The sequence below is a fragment of the Triturus cristatus genome, chromosome 1_2, assembly GCF_964204655.1.
Source record: "Triturus cristatus chromosome 1_2, aTriCri1.1, whole genome shotgun sequence".
NCBI classification, from domain to species: domain Eukaryota; kingdom Metazoa; phylum Chordata; class Amphibia; order Caudata; family Salamandridae; genus Triturus; species Triturus cristatus.
This window is the reverse complement of record NC_140580.1, coordinates 864,301,634-864,319,502: the sequence shown is the minus strand read 5'-3', so window position 1 is coordinate 864,319,502 and position 17,869 is coordinate 864,301,634. Positions and strand designations below refer to the sequence as shown.

The window sequence follows — 17,869 nt, the reverse complement described above, 5'->3', positions numbered from 1 at the left end:
ATATGGGATAATAATAACAATGCTAATCCCAAAAGATTGCTCCATTTCGTTCTCCCTCCAACCATGCAAGCTCAGGACCACAACTATACATAAAAACTCAGATTGGACAACTCACTGCTGTAAGAATCTAAGCAGCTAATTAAAGAAATTCCATAAAGTAACTTGCAGAACTGCTCTAAAGCAACCAGCACACTGAAAACCATAAAACTGCACGCCTGTCTCTCACACTTCATCATACACCACACTGCTACACGCTGCATCCTGTAACATGATACCCACACCTCAGTGGTTATCACGCATGGCATGAAAACACTGGAGATAGGATCGAAACAAAGACACCATCATTCCTACCACACACCGTACACGGTGTTGCATGCTTTACATGTAGGCAAGCACTTCAGCACCCCACATGGGGTAGTAAAGCAATATAAATGCTGTATTACATCGTAATATAACTAAAGAAAATGAATGAGTTCCAGTGGCCAATATAGTATATATGGAACTGTGATTGTGAGAGAGTTGGTGAATATGTGAGGCTGAGTGGAGGTGACAATGCTGATGAGTTAGGCAGAATGGGAAATCAGAGAGGCTGTGACTCTATAGATGTTTGATAGGAAGTGAGGATAAGTGAAAGGGAAAGTAATGTGAAGGGACAGGTAGAGAAGTTACAATGGGTGATAAGGAAAGCTGTGATGAAATAAGTGAGCTCTAAGGCAATTCTTGGCTAAGCAAGTGAGCTCATGTTGGGTAACATACAAAACTAAATAATTTAATGAAAAAATATATAAAGGTGAGTTGCTCTGTATACGATGCGGTAGGCAAAATAGAAAAATATCACATGAAAAATTCCACATGAATGTGTAGATTGAAAAAACTACACATATAGTGCAAACTATCTTTGGGTAGTTGTTTGCATAATTATACAAGAGGTATGTCGGAATATATACAAATCGTGCAACATACTTGCTCAGTGTATTTTCCTTGCAGTTTGTAAAGTCACATGGTAAATGTTGCTAGTGCAGTGCTTGTGGCCATGCCTCACATCTAGTTTCACAGGTTACTTTTGCTTTTTCTACTCGAACCAGGTGACAATTGCACAAAAAATGTGATCAGAAGGGAAAAAAAAGTACAAGAAATATTCAGAACTAACAGTTGTGACTTAATGCCACTAAGGACTTGCTGTTCCATTACAACCATTTAATAAGTCAATCCTACCAGACAAAATGGATGTCTGGTTGTGAAAGACATGATTTGGGGTAACCAAGAACATAAAGGGGCTTGGAACCTGCCCATTGCTTTCTATTGGTTGGTGTTAGTGTCACTCTTGATTTGCCTGCTTATTTGATATCTTGCCTTGTCCATCTTGTGTCTGTCCCTCCCCTAGAGCATAGCCAATTCACCTTTGTCCTTCCAAAGCTTACTTTTAGGGAACTAATTTTTTCTTTTGTCCTAAGCACTCCACGTGAGTGCATTTGTCCCCAGTTATCACCCTAATGTGCTTCTCTATCCTCCTTCTATACTCAATGTGACTCTCGCTTGCCCGTGTGCTTCTCCCATGGCCCCTCTGTGATGCACTCACCATTATGTGCATCCCCCCACGTTACTATCTCACCAGTCTTTCTACCCTTCAGCTCCATGTTGCTTTCTCTCTCACCTGCTTGCTTTGCTCCATGTTGCTTTCTCTCTCACTTGTTTGCTTTGCTCTAACCTTTGCTCCATGTTGCTCTCTCTCTCTCATGCCTGTATGCTTTTCTTAGCCCCCACCCCTAACCTCTGCATTGCTTCTCCTCACCCGTGCTCTCCGGGTTGCTTCCTCCCACCAGAGCCCACCTTATTGCTTCCCCTACTTGTTCCCCTGTGTTGCGTCCCCCACTCATGCGTCTCATGTTTCTTCTGCCTTCCATTTTGTTTCTGCCCCACCCACTTTCAAAAAATTATTTCACAGATTTTTTTTGGTACTTTTTCTTTACTGATCTAACTTGGATCAGTAAATAAAAATGTTGTGCACCTGCCTAGAAAATAGCGTGCCTTAGGCTTTTTTGTATTCTTTTGTCATGCTGCACCGCATCAGGGATGCTGACTAGCATATATAAAAACCATTGGCAAATCTAATAGGTTCCAAAGGTGAGACTTATTGGCTTTGCCAATACTTGTTTACAAGAAGATTTTTTGAATAATGTAGAAAAGTGGCACTTGAAACTGGTCTCTTGCAGGGACTTCATATTACCCAGGGTGTTTTGCGGGGTGTTGTTTTTGGTTTGTCATACAATCAAGAAGCAGTGTCTTCTCCACTTTTAAGTTGAGTTTTTACCCATATTGGTCTTTTGAGCGGTGTGTTGCTCGGTACTGGGGTGAGTCATCACTAACCAGCTGTGATCATTTCTTTCACCGTTAGGAATGCCCACTTGATAGAACTTTGCCAAAAGTGAAGGAATACATTCCTTGACTCTCTTTGTAACTTTGAAACATATGTGGTATATTGCAATCTTATTTAGGGCACTTGCCCACTTAACAAAATACACAATTTTAAAGAATATTCTACTAAAGCCTCATCTTACAAGTGAGACTCTGCGCATGTTGTTGGTTTTTCCCAAAGGAATCGGTGTACAACCTTTTACCTTCCCCTGCATGGATGGTGGTATCACTGTGGTATCACCGTGCTCGTCTAAATCCCTACCACTTGCCAGTACCCATGATACTCCTTACTGCTTCTCATCGTACTAAAGTTCAAAACACCTACATCACCACACACAAAAACACATTTATTTCTTTGGAGGCCCGAATCGTCTTCAAGAGCAGCTGAACAATGGTCATCTCAGGAGGCCAAAACACCTCCTCCCTGGTCTAAGAGCATCTCTTCCTATCTTGGATTCATTTGATTCATTTTTAATAAGCTCCATTAGCTACGTACCCAGACATATACTGGGGGACATAAAGGCACATCTCCCAAAGTGTTTGGCTACCTTTTGAAAAGGTCTTGTTTATTTAACAGCATAAAGCCAGTCTCTTAGAAGATTTTTGGAAGCCATGCCGGTGAGGAAAGAGCCCTCAGAGCCGTATCCTCAAAGGCTATTCCCACAAAGGAGGCTTTTCAAAATCAGGGCTTTAGTGCTATGGGCTATTAAAAAAATAATCAGATTGTGCATGCTTCCTTTCTGAAGTTTTCTCTGGCAAAACACACTGGAGGCAAGGAACACCATTTTGTTTACTCACCTACAGAGGTTGCATTCTTCAAAACATTCCTTTGGAGCTAAGGTATTGGATAGACGCCTAAGTTGTTATAAGCAAGGTGTACGTCTCTTATTTATTCAATTTGTTTTCTTGTGTTCTCCAATGTTCTGCTAAGTCCCCATCTCAGGGGGAAGACATTGCTAGGTCAAATAGCTTTATTTGCCTTATGCCCTCCCAAAGAAAACATGGGACGTTCCAAAATCAGTATACTGGGATAAATTCTAGGGGATCTTCAGCCTCAGTCCTGTAGCGCAGACAGGTCCTAAAGTAACTTCACTGACCAAGAGAGATTGCAGAATGCTTTTCCAATTAATCTAATGCAGAGTCACTGTAATTATGAGATTCTGCTGCTGCATTTTCCACTGAATTAAGAATTTGCAATTTTTGCCACATAATCCATCATCTGCTGTATTAGTTGCAGATTTTAACAAAAAAAATTGTTCCTAGCTCAAGCAGATAAAAAATTACTAAAAACGTGGTGACACGTGTTGCTGCATAGTGGAATACCCTCTGTAAAATTTCACTGGTCAACTTTCAGTAGCATATTCCTGTCTTTGGGTGATAAACTGGTACTAAAGAGGTGAAACTTTTTCCCAGACTGTGTTAACATGTTTAAAAATGACATATAATGAAGTAATACCATCACAAAATGTGTTGCTTTTCTGAAAATAATTTGCCTTTTCCTGCCTCATAATTTAGTCAACCCTGCCACATAATTTGACCTTCCCCAATCACATTGTTCCAGAGGCCTGATCTAATTTCTATCTCACTTGCCACTAGAGAGCTGACCTGTGAAAGCAACCTTGGTCGCACCCACACCCCCATGGAACCATAGACCATTAAAAATCATACACCCATGTCCTAAAGAACCCACCACACCTTGGCACCGCATAATGCACATAATTAAGCCAAGGGCAAGCCCATGTAACACAAATGTTCCGACAACCGCAGCAAAGGCATGCTTAGATGTGTTTTAGTCGAATCCTGGGTGGTGCCTGGTTAAAAGTCAGATTTCCATTTGTTTCCCGTAGAAAAATGTGTGCAGCACGTAGCCTGGCCGTCAAGGGGTTAAATAAGTCAGCTTCAAAGTAAGCACATAGCCCCGCCTCGCAGTGAAAAGAAGACTGATTATTCGCTGATACAGGCGAGAGCATCAAGGGTTGCAGTGTTTAAAGTCCCAGGACATCAGATAGTGCAGGAGATACCTAATAAAAAACAAATATTTAATTATAACTGTACAGCGCTATCAGCAGGCTATGGAAAAAGCCACACAGCTCTCCATTGTCTAATGAAAATCTGTGAGAACGGGAGGTTATTAAAAGGCATCCAAGTGACGGCAAGACAAATAGGTGGAAAGCGCGAAAGGGAACGGTGTATGGGTCATGTACAGAAGCCAGAGATACTCTGGCTTGAAGGAACACGCCGTGAAATACCCTCGTGACTGTGGTTTTACACGATGAGGTGTAGAGGTAGAGTCAGTCTCGTATCAGGCTCTCATTGATATGTGACTGGCTGCCCTAGCAACTGAAGCCTGTTCTGCCCAGAGACGTTTCAAGGCATGGGCAAAGTGGGCCCTGCCCCAGGGCCCCAGGCTTGCACCCCTCCCCCACCCCCCACAGAGCCATCTCAGTCATTGCCCTGATGACCTTGAATAATTCTTAATAGCTTTTTTCTTAAGTACCGTTTACATTTAATGTATTTCTAACGTGCCTGATGTATTGGAGTCCATTACACACATTTTACAGAGAAATGTTTGTTTTTCAGCACCATGCGACAGCCATAAAAATAGTGTCTTTTAGATCAAAACAGGACCTCACATATGAGAAATGGCAGGGGGTCACAAAGAATATTAACAATAATGTTAGTGAGCTGCTGCTGAATTATAATATTGAGAACAATATCCCTGAATATTAGATGTAAATACATTTAGAATGTCAGTGACCTGGCCAAAGAGGACATGAAAAAGCTGAAACTGGATCATGAATTCAAAGCTGTCATGAACAAGGTCCCCAAAATGCGTTTGGCCCAGGGCCCCAGAAACCCTTATGATGTCCCTGGTTCTGCTGCAAACATGTGATTAACACTTTCCCTGGCCTTCTGTCCTACAGAGACACTTTAGTGGCTGTACAATTCCCTCAAATATCCCTTTGACCAGTCTGTTCCGGGCAGTAGCCACATTGAAAAGTGTAGGCCTACCTTTAACTACCTTGCAAACCACAAGGAAACAGATAGAGACGGTGGTAATACGAATGATGGACGAAGGTGCAAATTGCACCCTCATTAGCGGTGGACTTTAAGAATCCGATAAGGCTCCCATAAGGAATGCACCAGACCGCAAGATTACAACCCTGTTACCAGCCGCAGAGAGCTTGGCAGAAGGAATGGCGACATTTTCTAATCAGTGCCCTCCTCTGTTTGTCTTGGCAGAAAGTCTCAAGTCCTCAGCGTATCAGAGCTCTTACAAATGCAGTCGGCGAGATGCTTCCGGGTGTCTGCACCGCGGCAGTGTTATAGTAAATCTTGATAAAGAAAAAAATGTCTGCCACTGTTCAGATAGTTCTCCAGTCCTTTCAATGAAGCTCCTTTAATGGGGGTGAGGGAGTGCCCCGGCGGTTGCAGTGGGAATTCAGGTAGATCTTGACTAGATGGCAATGCTGGCACGGGACCACTTCCTTCAGAGTAACCAGGCGCTCTATAAATTGTAAATTCAATTCATTCATCCCAAGTTGTTCCACTGAAGTTGCTTTAATGGAAGCTCAATGAGTACCCCAGCCATTCCAAAGAAGCTACTTTAGATGGAGCTCATACATCACCCCCGCTGTTTGAAGAAGCTTTTTCAATGGGAAGTTAGATAGTTCCCCAGTTGTTCCACTGAAGCTCCTTCAATGGGAGCTCAGGTAAGACTCAGCAGTTACGATGAATCTCCTTCAACAGGCGCTCAGCTAGTACCCAGCTATTCCAATCAAGCTCCTTCATTGGGAGCTAAGGTTGTATCCTTCTATTCCACGGAAGATCCCTTCAGTAGGAACTCAGGGAGTACTCTAGACATTCAGAAGAAGCTCCTTTAGTTGAAGCTCACACATCACCCCACTGTTTGAAGAAGCTTTTTCAATGGGAACTCAGACAGTTCCCGAGTTGTTCCACTGAAGTTCCTTCAATGGGAGCTCGGGTGAGACTCAGTAGTTATGATGAAGCTCCTTTATTGGGCGCTCAGCTAGTACCCCAGCCAATTCAATGAAGCTCCTTCATTGGGAGCTCAGGAAGTCCTGGAGCCTTTCCATATATCCCCTTCAATGGAAACTCAGGTAATACACAGATTTGCAAATGAAACTCCTTCGGTGGGAGCTCTGGTAGTACCTTAACTGATCCTATGAAGCTCCTTCAATGAGAGCCCAATTGGTAACTCAGCTGTTCCAATGAAGCTCCTTCAATGGGAGCTCAGGTAGTACCCAGCTATTCCACTCAAGCGCCTACATTGGGAGCTAAGGAAGAGTCCATCTGTTCCACTGAAGACCCCTTCAGTGGGAACTCAGGGAGTACTCTAGACATTCCAAATAGGCTCCTTTAACGGGGGATCAGATAGTACCCAGCTGTGTCAATGAAGCCCCTTCATTGGGAGTGCAGACTAGCACCCCAGTCGTTTTAATTAAGCTCCTTAAATGGCAGCTAACTTAAAAAGAAAACAGCCATTCCAATCCAACTCATTGAATGGGAGCTCTAGGAATAGCCCCAGCTGGTTCAATGTAGGTCCTACAGAGGTGGATCGTGGACCACCATTCTGATGACGCTCTTTCAGTGGGAGGTCAGATAGTTCTTGAGTCATAACAATAAAGCTCTTTCTAAGGAAGCTTGGGGAGAATTCCTTCCATTCCAAATAAGCTCTTTCAATGGCAGCTTGGGAAGTTCCCAGCCTTTCCAGTGCCGCACCTTCAGTGAGAACTCAGGTAGTACCCAGCTGTCCCAATGAATTTTCAGTAGGAGATCTGATGTTAGCACAGTCGCTCCAGAGAAACTCCTTGAAAGAGAGCTAGCAACCACCCTTTCCAATGAAGCTCATTCAATGAGAGAGCAGGCAATTCCAGTTAAGCTCCTTCAAAAGGAACTCAGGTAGTTACAAGCCGCAGCAGAGTAATTATTTTGATGGGAGTGTAGGCAGTTCCCCAGTCGTTCCAGTGAAGGGCCTTCAGCGGAAGCTCCGGTAGTAACCAGCTGTTCTAAAGAAGCTCCTTCAATTGGAGCTCATACAGAACCCCAGCTGTTTGAAAAGATCTCCTTCAATGAGAGTTCAGTTAGTACCCATGCTGTTCCAATGAACCTATTCCAATTGGAGCTCAAATAGTGTCTTAGCCTTTGCGAAGAAGCTCTTTCAAAGGAAGAACAAGTAGTAAACAGCTGTTTATAATGAAACTCATCCAATGAGAGCATTGGTACCCCAGCCATTCGAATGAAGCTCCTTCATAGGGAGCTCAGGTAGGAACCCAGCCATTCTATTGAAACCCTACCATTGGGAACTCAAGAAGTTCCCCAGCTGTTTCAATGAAGTTCCTTCAAATGGAGCTCAGTCTGGAGTCCTAAAAAATTAAACAAAAAAACAAAATATAAGGGGCCATGGTAGGAGTTCCCTTCGGCCTTGTGGGGGACCCAGATGAACCAACCTGTTGTAAAAAAAATGTAAACGTGTTTTTTGGGGGGTGTTCCGTGGATCCAATGGTTCGCTGCGACACCCAGCCCGACGACCCATGGTGTCACTCTGGATCCGCGGAGCCAGAGTGATCTGGAGGGACACTCAGGGGTGTTGTTCTGGGTGTTGGAGAGGATCCACCAATCCAAAGAAACCAAAAAAAGTAAAAAAGAGGTTTGGGCGCATGCAGGAGGGTGGGGGCAAGGCCTGACAGCACGGCAAGCCTTGCACCCAATCCCACACTGCGATGTCCAATGGCCATTTGCAGTGGGGGCTGCCCGCGGGGAGTTGGAAGTAGGACATGGCTGCAGACCAGGCCTTGTGGGCAACCCTGCACTGCACAAGGCCAGAGGCCATACATTTGGCCAACCCCACATGGCACACGGCTGAAGGTCATGCATGCCGTGGGGTTGTCTTTATGTTTGATAATGAAATATTACTTTATGTCAAATTCGAAATCCCCAGAATAAAACCAAAGGTTAACATGACGTTATAGTTAGTAATTGTAAGTATATTCTACTTTACATTAAAACAGAGGTTAAAGGGACGTTATAGTTTGGTGAAAATGTCAGTTAAAGCATGCCATTTTAAATTAACAAAACCACTGAAATTCACCAGTCATAGTTATCTGAAGAACTATAAATAGTGCCCTAGAGTAACTATAACTAATGTGTGTGTGTTTGTGTGTGTGTGTGTATAAATAGATAGATAGATAGATAGATAGATAGATAGATAGATAGATAGATAGATAGATAGATAGATAGATAGATAGATAGATAGATAGATAGATAGATAGATAGATAGATAGATAGATAGATAGATAGATAGATAGATAGATAGATAGATGTGCACACACATTCATTTTCTACAGCACCTGACTTTACTAACTACACAATAAAAAATGTTCCCTTTTTAAGCACAAGGGGGTTAAGCGGCTTATTACAAGTTCGGTGGTCCATAGACCACCGTCCCGGCAGTGGCAATCTGATGGCGGTGAGCTGTCCGCCGTATTACTAGATCGGGCAGTTTGGCTGTTCGAAGACCGCGACTGACCACTGGCACTGCCAGCACACCCCCGACCACCGGGATGGCAGTCGGGGGAAGGAACGCTCTATATTATGAGTTGACTTCCCGACGAGACAACAGTGGTGGTCAGACCACTGGCAAAAGGTCAGTAGAATCTAAGGATTTTTTGGGGGATACTCACCCCTTTCCAGTTCTTACCAGTAGATTTCAATGTGGATCCCGTTCTCCAGGTCCCCCTACACAGGAGCAACTTCACCCCAATGAAAATGACCCCGTCTTCTGCTAAATAACGGTTAGTGCTTCGGTACCATGTACCGATTACCAGGACTGCCCACTTATGGGTGGTACGCCAACAATTGGCTAGGTGGCATGTTTCCTCATATATTATGCATATGTGTGCATTCAACACGTCTGCAGTTGGAAGGTTCACATAGGCATTAATATATATGGAAATACATTGACCACCGACGCAAGACCGCTGCAGACACACCGCTGGCCCCTCTGGAATCTCGTAATACGGCAGTCAGAATGCCACAAGCGCAGCAGTCATGGACGCGGTACTTCAATGGTTGGACCGCTGAACTCGTAATGAGTTCCTTAGTGATTTCGTCATTGTCACAGGATATGCTGAGTCGAGTCCAGAATTTAAACCTGGTGCCCTATCTTCCAAAGTCGGTAGTTCTAGTCACTAGGCCACACATAAGATATTGAAGGAAAGTTCACTTGTATGATGCGAGGAGGAGTTCTTCTTGAAAGATCCCCTTAGTGGTTTATTCTTCTGAAGTCGAAACAGGCAGCACCAGTTTAATTTGGTAATAGTTAATGTGCCAATTAAAGAGCTCTGAGAGCTACAACAGGGTATATAGCACTATATAACTTAAGACAGTGATGCAGTGTTGGATACCTCTGGAGGTATTTTGCAAGCACAGATCCAAATCAATGGTCTACTTTAGACACTAGTAGGAGCGTATGTGACTTATGCCACGTTCATCCCTGAGGCGAGCCCCACCTGGGAGGGCATCTGAAGATCTTGATGGCAGGAAACACCTGCATGAGACAGCAGTATGTGAATGCCGTGTATTTCTAAGAGAAGAATAGTGAGAGAAAACGTATCATTAATCACAGCTCTATTTGGCAAACGTCAGAAGGTTCAGGTGAAGAGTGCAGCTTTGCACAACGAAGCAAACAGACAGGCACACCAAAGGAGGTTCTGTTTACCAAAAAGAGCTTCGGGATTAGAGATGATAGCAGCAGGCGGCTCACCTGGAGCGGCAGCACGTTCTCTCTTGTACGCAGCATCCGCCATTTTGAAAGGAGGTGATCGGCTTCCCGGCTCAGAAGCTTTCTCTTTAATTGCACGAATAAATGGTACTGCGCATGTACTTGTCTGAATCCTATAGATTCAGCAGGGGCGTAACACAGGCCCCCGCATCCCCCGCATTGCGGAGGGGCCCCCAAGCTTCAGGGGGCCCCCTCAGCACTGCACTTTGGCCGGGGAGCTCCTGATAGAGTCCGGAGGGGGCAGCTCCACGTTCCTTGCAGGGGGGCCCCCTCAATTATCGTTACGCCACTGAGATTCAGTAGGATCTATGTAACCGCCCTAGCTTGCTGAAACCCAGCAGATGACTCAGCAATGAGCTAGCACTAATCTCTGCCTGGGAATGGTGCATCACAAATGAGTAACATCCAATGTGCTAGCAGCCTTCAATGATGTCACTCCTTGTGCATGATACCACCGTGAGGACACTATAATGTTCACGAGAGTTAGTGATCGAGATGGCAGAGATCAATGACATCTCACTAATCAATTACTGGGACCCATTTGACATTTGCATACCCATTGAGAAGAATTTAAAGCCTCTCGTGCAAAGATGTTCTTCTTGACACTCAGGCTCAGCAATATGAACCATCGGTCGAAGTGCATTTAAAAAAAAAAAAAAAGAATGGGAACATGTTATCCTGAGTGCAATGGGGACAGGGCCAGTAAGCGTGTGGGCGGGACTCAAAGGTGTGGCTAAAACAAGAACAATATATTCTTCAATTATTTTGCTGGTCTTATACCTTCAGGCAACGGCATATAAAATGCTACACACCTTAAATGAAAGATAAATGCAAGTTAAACAAATCAGTTGGAAATCTACTTCTGCACACAGTATAAGGCTGCCACAAAATCCGCAAAAAGATTGAGATTTAAAAAAATGTATAAAGTGCTTCCAAAATCTAGATTTTAGTAACGTTTTGGCTGTGCCCAGCACAAACATGTTTATAACTTGCATTAATTACCTCTCAAAAATGATAAATCTTTGTCATCATTTCATCATCGGTATTAGACAATTGCTAAGGAAATGGCCCACATCCTTCGTTGCTTGGCGACACAAACTTGACAGACATTGTCATGGGAAATGTGTTGAGTGGTTGTAGTGATACATGTTTCTATAACATGCTACTTCTCATCTGTAATATTGGCTAAGATCTCTGTTATTTTTCTCGAGCAATTGTGTCTTGCATTTATTCCTGTTTCACCACAGCCAGTGTGGCCGGAGTGGGAAGTGACTAAAGAAATGTGAAACATATACTATAGGAATAGGTAAAGAGCATGTATTCACTGTGAAAACATTTAAGTATCTACATAATCTTCAGGCTTGGATATGAAATATGCAGAAGAAGCTAGAAATGGAGTTGCAGGTTTGGTATTTAAAGGATCAGGTTCTTCTCTTGAGTGCTGTAAGACCTCATCCAGAAAATGAATTGCATAAAAATGCTATAATACAATGCAAGACAGTATTGCACACTATAGTGATTTTTACTCCACCAGGCACCACAGTAAAAACCTATTCTAATTAAGTTTGGAAATATTTTTAGCACTTAAAACAAGAGACCAAACAGGAATACAGCCAAAAAATGTGCGCAAGACAAAAAATATACTGAGATTTCAGGGAGAGCTGTTAATGCATCAAATGTAATGTGACCAGGAAGATGTGAATGAACTGCAAAAGTAATATTTACAAAAGGTGGAGGGAGAACCATAAGTCTTACCTGTCATGTGATTTGCAGCTAACTTTGACCTTTTAGGGATAGTAAGTGCTAACTGAGGCTTGGCGGCTGACTAAGAGGTTACACCGTGCAGAGAATAAAAAGTTATGTTCCTTAAAACAAAATGACCTCCAGCTTGGCAAAGTAAACACACCTGGAACCAATGACGTTCGATACTTATGTGGGTTGAAAAGCTTTTGATACCCTAACTGCAATGAAGTGAAAGACCTTAATTCTGAGCAAGACAAAAATTGTGTGTGATGTATTGTAAAACGAAGTTAATCATCGCAGGGAGGGAACAAATGAAGGACAAATAATGTCAATTACTGGTTTTCGTTTGCTTTATCTGATTGAGCTAATCATTTTTTGCAGTGTTTGCTACACTGTGGAATGTAGTTTTTTTCTGATAGGTGTAGGATGTGGTTGAAGGTGTTCAGGTAAATTGATTGCTTTTTTGGGCAAAGATAACCCTCAGTTTCATTCTCCCGTATTGTTGACAGAGGTAGAATATTTTTGTATGATTTTGAATGCAAAATCAGGAAACACAACAGGACCAATTAATACAATGAAATAATAAAATTAGTTATAATCACAGTTTTCAGAAGAAAAAAAATAAAGTTGTGAACTTCAGTGCGGCTTCCACCTACAGGGAGTGGTGAGGCGGGCAAATGGGAGGTGGGTGCCTGTGCATGGCAACATTGCATGAAAAACATTGCCGACATGCATTACATTATCATAACTTTAAAACGGTAATGTGATGCATGCTGGTGATTTGGTTCACATTAAATACGCATTAAATACATTTAACCTCTTCAGCGCTGCGCGGATTCCCGCGCGGTGCTGAAAGTTCTGAGCGCGGGCGGGGCCATGACGGAACGGTTCCGTCATAAGCACAGCCCAACCGACGTGCATGACGGAACCGTTCCGTCATCGGCGTCGAAGAGGTTAAGACATTAAAAAAACAAAAGAAAACTCCTTGTGGCAAATCCGCTGTCCCGTCCGGTGTCCTTCACACCTCCAACAAAGGCCCCAGGCAACTCCTCTGACCAATCCTGGTGCTGCTCTCATCAGCAGCATGAGGATTGGATGGAGCAGGCTCTCAGTGTTCCAAACAGCACTAGAGGTCTTTGCTCGGTCTTAACTCAGCTGTCGAAGACAGGTAAGTTAAGAGGTTTAAAGTGCGCATGTCTGCCTGGCCGTCGCAAGACTACCGGCCAAAGGGACATGGGGAATGGATTGACCAGAATCTTTTGAAACTGAACTCCTCCAGAACTGAGGTAATTCTGTTCAGGAACAATCCATCTTTTTGATCTCCAACATGGAGGCCATCAGAATTAGGATCTTTTCCAAATCCAGTACCCAGAGTTATAAACCTTGGGGTAACTCTGTACTCTGATCTGCAATACAAAGATCAAATCAATAAGGTTTTTCAGCTTCCTTTCACACTCTGAGACTTGTCAAAAATATCGAAAAATGCATTCCTTTCGATCTTTTAAAAACAGCAGTCACTCCACTGGTATTCACTAGAATGGGCTACTGTAACAGCCTCTATGTAGATCTTGGAGTTGGTCTACTCAAGAAACTGCAACCTCTTCAAAACACTGCGGCTATATTCCTCCTAAAGATTCCTAAATGTCAGTCTGCAAGGTCAGCCATCAGACAGCTTCATTGGTTACCGGTCAAGCAACGTATATTCTTCAAAGCACTCTGTACAGCCTGTAAGACCCTTCATGGGCCCATCCTATTTCAAGAAAAATCCAAGATGGTATACACCCGGTAGGACCCTGCACTCAGGCTTTGCAAAACATCTGGTGGTTAAACTTTTCAAGTGCGTCTCTCATGGCGGGAGCAGTTTCTTCAGGTCTTCTGCTTTACGCTGGAACTGCCGTCCCCTGGAGCTGAAATCAGCTCAATCGCTTGCCTTGTCCAGAAAGTCCCAGAAAATGTGGCTCTTTGCACAGAATTAGGAAGCAATGGGTCATCTACTCTTTGTTTTATGCAGCCTCTAGATACCTCCAGATAGTTGTTTGAGCTAAATAAAAAAAATTCCATTCCATTAATACCTTGCAAAAGTTTGGAATCCAACTTCACACCTAAACAATGGATGTGTATGTTTCCTCCACCTTCACTGTGTACTGAACTGCTTACAAGAAATTTGTAACTTTGCCCTTTACAACAGGTCTTTGATTAAGGCCCAAGAGAATGAGTATATATTTCAAGAGTTTGGCTGTGGATGCACCAACGCTCTAAGCACCAATTTCTTTAGGCAAGAGATTCACATGGTACCACTTGTCGTAAACCAAGGGTTGCCTGGCACAGGGCATGATTACCTTTTGGTAAAGTGATACCCTCTGAAAATGATAGCGCTCCACCCAATCATGAGAGGTGCTGTGTATCCATATGGTTGTGGGAATGTCCAGTCCGCTTTCACCAGGTGAGGCTCACACTGAGTCTTGAAGGGTTCATGGGCAGACATACAGCCTGGCCCCTGCCCCACTCCTCCTCCACCGGAATAAGGAAAGGATCCAAAGCTCCACCCCATAAGCCCCTGAAACTACCTTGATGCCCTCCTTACACCTCCTCACCCCCTAACCTGACCTACGCCTGCTCATAGTGATGGGTAAATGGGAGTAGAGAAGTCTCTGGAATCAGGGATAACCATGCAGAAAAGGACCTGGTCCAACAGTAGTGATTAGACTTTCCTGACATCAGAAGGCCTTTTAGTGTATCGTTGTTGTGTAGACGCTGCCTTCAATTTGACTGATTTCTCCTCAAATTACTGATTGACCACATGACATTTTTGTTTTCACAGATTTATTATAAAACAAAGCCCCTGAGAATAATCAGCTTTGCTACCTTTCTGCGAGGCTCTGCATGTCCTGAAACTAGCACTGTGACATGTCCTTGTTCTTCAATTGTCTAGTGTCAGCCTTTTCCACCACTTGCTTTGAGTTGAAAGCCACAACTTCATTGTCTCCGGAATCTCAATATCTAGAATTTTTAAAAAGGACCCAATCTTAGAAATGGAGGTGTTGCGAGTAGTGCTAGTCATCTTGGACTTGATATCATTTTATGAATAGGAAAAATAGTCTATTTCATCTGAAATGTAGCCACTGATGACCCAGTAGTAATTTCTAAGGATATTTGTGGTGAATGAGGTGATGAGAGGATTATTATTATTCATTATTGATATTTTTTCAGCACATGCATAGCAGGATGGGCAACAAGGTGGTTCACAAGTAAGACAATGAAAACTAAAGTAGCATTAACCAATGACAGTGATCACATACAGAACAATATTTACAGGCACTGTAGTATCTAGATTGCTAGATGCAATCTGAAAATGTGGATTTTAGGACCTTTTCAAAATGATTGCAGGCAGTGATCAGTGTTACATTATCTCGGAGTTGATTCTAATTTCTTGAAGCTTGGCATACGAATTCCCTTTTCAGTGCCTTTTCACTTGTGTTTTTTTTAATAAACTTTTATTCAAATTCAATACAACAATACAGATCTGCATTTGTTATTGTATAATCGTAATGTCATTTCCGTACAGTCACTTGTTATCACTTGTGGTTTTTGACATCTCCATAAAGAGAGTGGATTTAAAAAATTTCCTGGGTGGACTTTATCATCAGTGCAGAGCCATCAATTGTGCAGCAGGAATAGTAGCACTGAGGCTCAGTGGTATGGTACTACACCTCAATTGTGACTGTCTTTTGCAATCAATATCTCACAAAGAGTGTGACGACCTCTGCCTGGCAAGTGAAGAGGATGCATGAGTCATATTACCTACAGGGCATTCCTCACCCTTTTTAGGTTGGGGCTACTAAACTGCACATGCACTGTCTTTTGTGAGGTGTGTTGTAGCTTACTAACAAGATAGAGGGGCTTGGAATCCGCCCAAAACTTACCATTGGTTGGCCTTCATTGTCACTCTAATTTGCCTGCTCTTATTTGTGCCTCCGCTAGTCAATTTTGTGTTTGTCCCTCCCTTGGAGCATTGCCTCTTTACCACCACTTTGATTGGTTGGCATATTTACTTCACATTGCTTACAAGCGCTACTTTTTCTTTTGTAGTGAGCATTCCATGAGCGTACAAATTTTCAAGCTGTTTCCCTTATTTATTTCTCTCCTCGTGTTGGTCTTTGTCGCCTGCCCACTTCCTGTTCTGCTCACCAGTGTGTGTCTCTCTATTGCCTCCCTGCATCCATGCCCTCTGTGTTTCTAGCCCAAATGTGGTGTTTCTGCGTTAATTCCCCAACCCCGCAATGGTTCCCCATTTGGTACCCCCCACCCTCTCTTGTGTTGCTTTCAAATTTGTTCCCCTGCCCTCCCCATGTTGCTTTGTTGCCTCTTCCGTCCATCTTCCCCATAATGTTTCTGTGTTCATTTCCACCCCCTCCCCTGTGTTGCTTTCATGTCTGTTCCTAAGTGCCCCATTTTGCTTTTAACAACCTGAAGCTTCCCTTCTCCCCCGTTCAACTTTAAAAAAAAGGCTTTTGCTAACTTTGTTTTTCTTTTTAGTTAGTGATCCAACTCAGATCAGTAACTAAAAAGAAAAAAATGGCCCATATCATTTTGTTGGTACGCACAAGCGTGATGCATGCATCTATAAAATGGCGCGGGCGGCTGTGTCTAAGGCTTTTTTTTACCTTAGCCACGCTGCACAACACTACTTTCATGGTATCCACCACTAACCAAAAAACTCCAGCCAACATAAAACAACACTGAAAGAGGGGAAATGTGGCCGGGTGTGAAACTATGTTATTTAAGGACCTGATTCACAAAGGGCCTCTGCACTTGCGGTGGAGGCCCCACAGTCATGGAGGAAGTCTCCGCAATGATACTTCTCATTGCGAAGATTCCCTCAAACTGCGGGGGTTCCGCCACAGGTGCATAAGAGTAAACCAATTAAGGTTCACCCTAGAAGCACTTTCCACTTTCCATAAACTTGTCTGCAAGATTCTTTTGATTGGTTAGTGAGCCACTGTAAAAAGTAGTAACAAACAATAAGGCAAAAAAAAATGGCACATCTATTTTAAATTCTTATTCTGAAGCAGGATACGTCAATAAACACTATTAATTATGATAATGTTAATTGTGTTCACATCGCAAATTACTTTTTGGACAGGTAGATGAAAATCTATTTAAAGTTAGGGCTGGTAGTAGGAAATTGCATTAATTAAAACATAGCTAAAGGCCATAAACATCTCTGTTCCTACTCTAATAGAACAACAACTAGGCAGAAAAAGATTACCTTTAAAAAACTTATTTTTTTGCTGTTATAAATTTAAAAAATGTCTTTGTCTATTTCAGCAAGAACACGGTGACTCTGATGTAACGTCGCAAGAAGGCTGCATACGAAAGGTAGGAACATATATGATTGTTTCAATGCATTTTGGTATGAGACGCTACAAAGTGCAGAAAAGTGACTGCACGTAACTGGTCGATGGAGCGAGATGGTGGATTTTAGTTTGAGCCAATGTGTCCTTCCAGAAGTATAGGGATGTGGGCATTTTCAAAGCAATTCATGTGGCATTATTCCCGGCGACTGTTAGTTAAATGCCCTCTCCCTAATTATTTTTCTAAACCACATTTAAGGGCCAATTACCAGGAAAAGGTCTTTAACCACTGATGTAGCCCTAGAAGAAGGGCTATAATGGATTTGCAACATCCCACTACCTATAGTAGAATGTTCAAGGTTGTATGGGTGAACCAGACGGACACACATTGGAATATTGAAGGGAAGGGCCTATTCCAGCTATTAAGGGCCCGCTGCTACCCCACAGTCCCCAAGGGAGATTCCAATATACTAATGCCAACTTGCCAAACGTTCCCTATGCCCTATAACTGCTGTACAGGGAACTGTGCAACTGATGTACAGGGGAATTGTGT

General features: G+C 43.1%; 1 protein-coding gene across 5 annotated transcripts in view; it reads left to right on the top strand.

Moving 5' to 3' along the window:
- The window catches only part of PRDM16 (PR/SET domain 16), a 1,086,739-nt gene that overhangs the window by 595,455 nt on the left and 473,415 nt on the right, over nt 1-17,869 (top strand). For all 5 annotated transcript variants that reach the window (XM_085609172.1, XM_085609165.1, XM_085609160.1 and 2 more), the window contains exon 3: nt 17,291-17,341. In XM_085609172.1, coding sequence (XP_085465298.1) covers nt 17,291-17,341 — 51 coding nt within the window. The remainder of the gene's footprint in view (nt 1-17,290; nt 17,342-17,869) is intronic.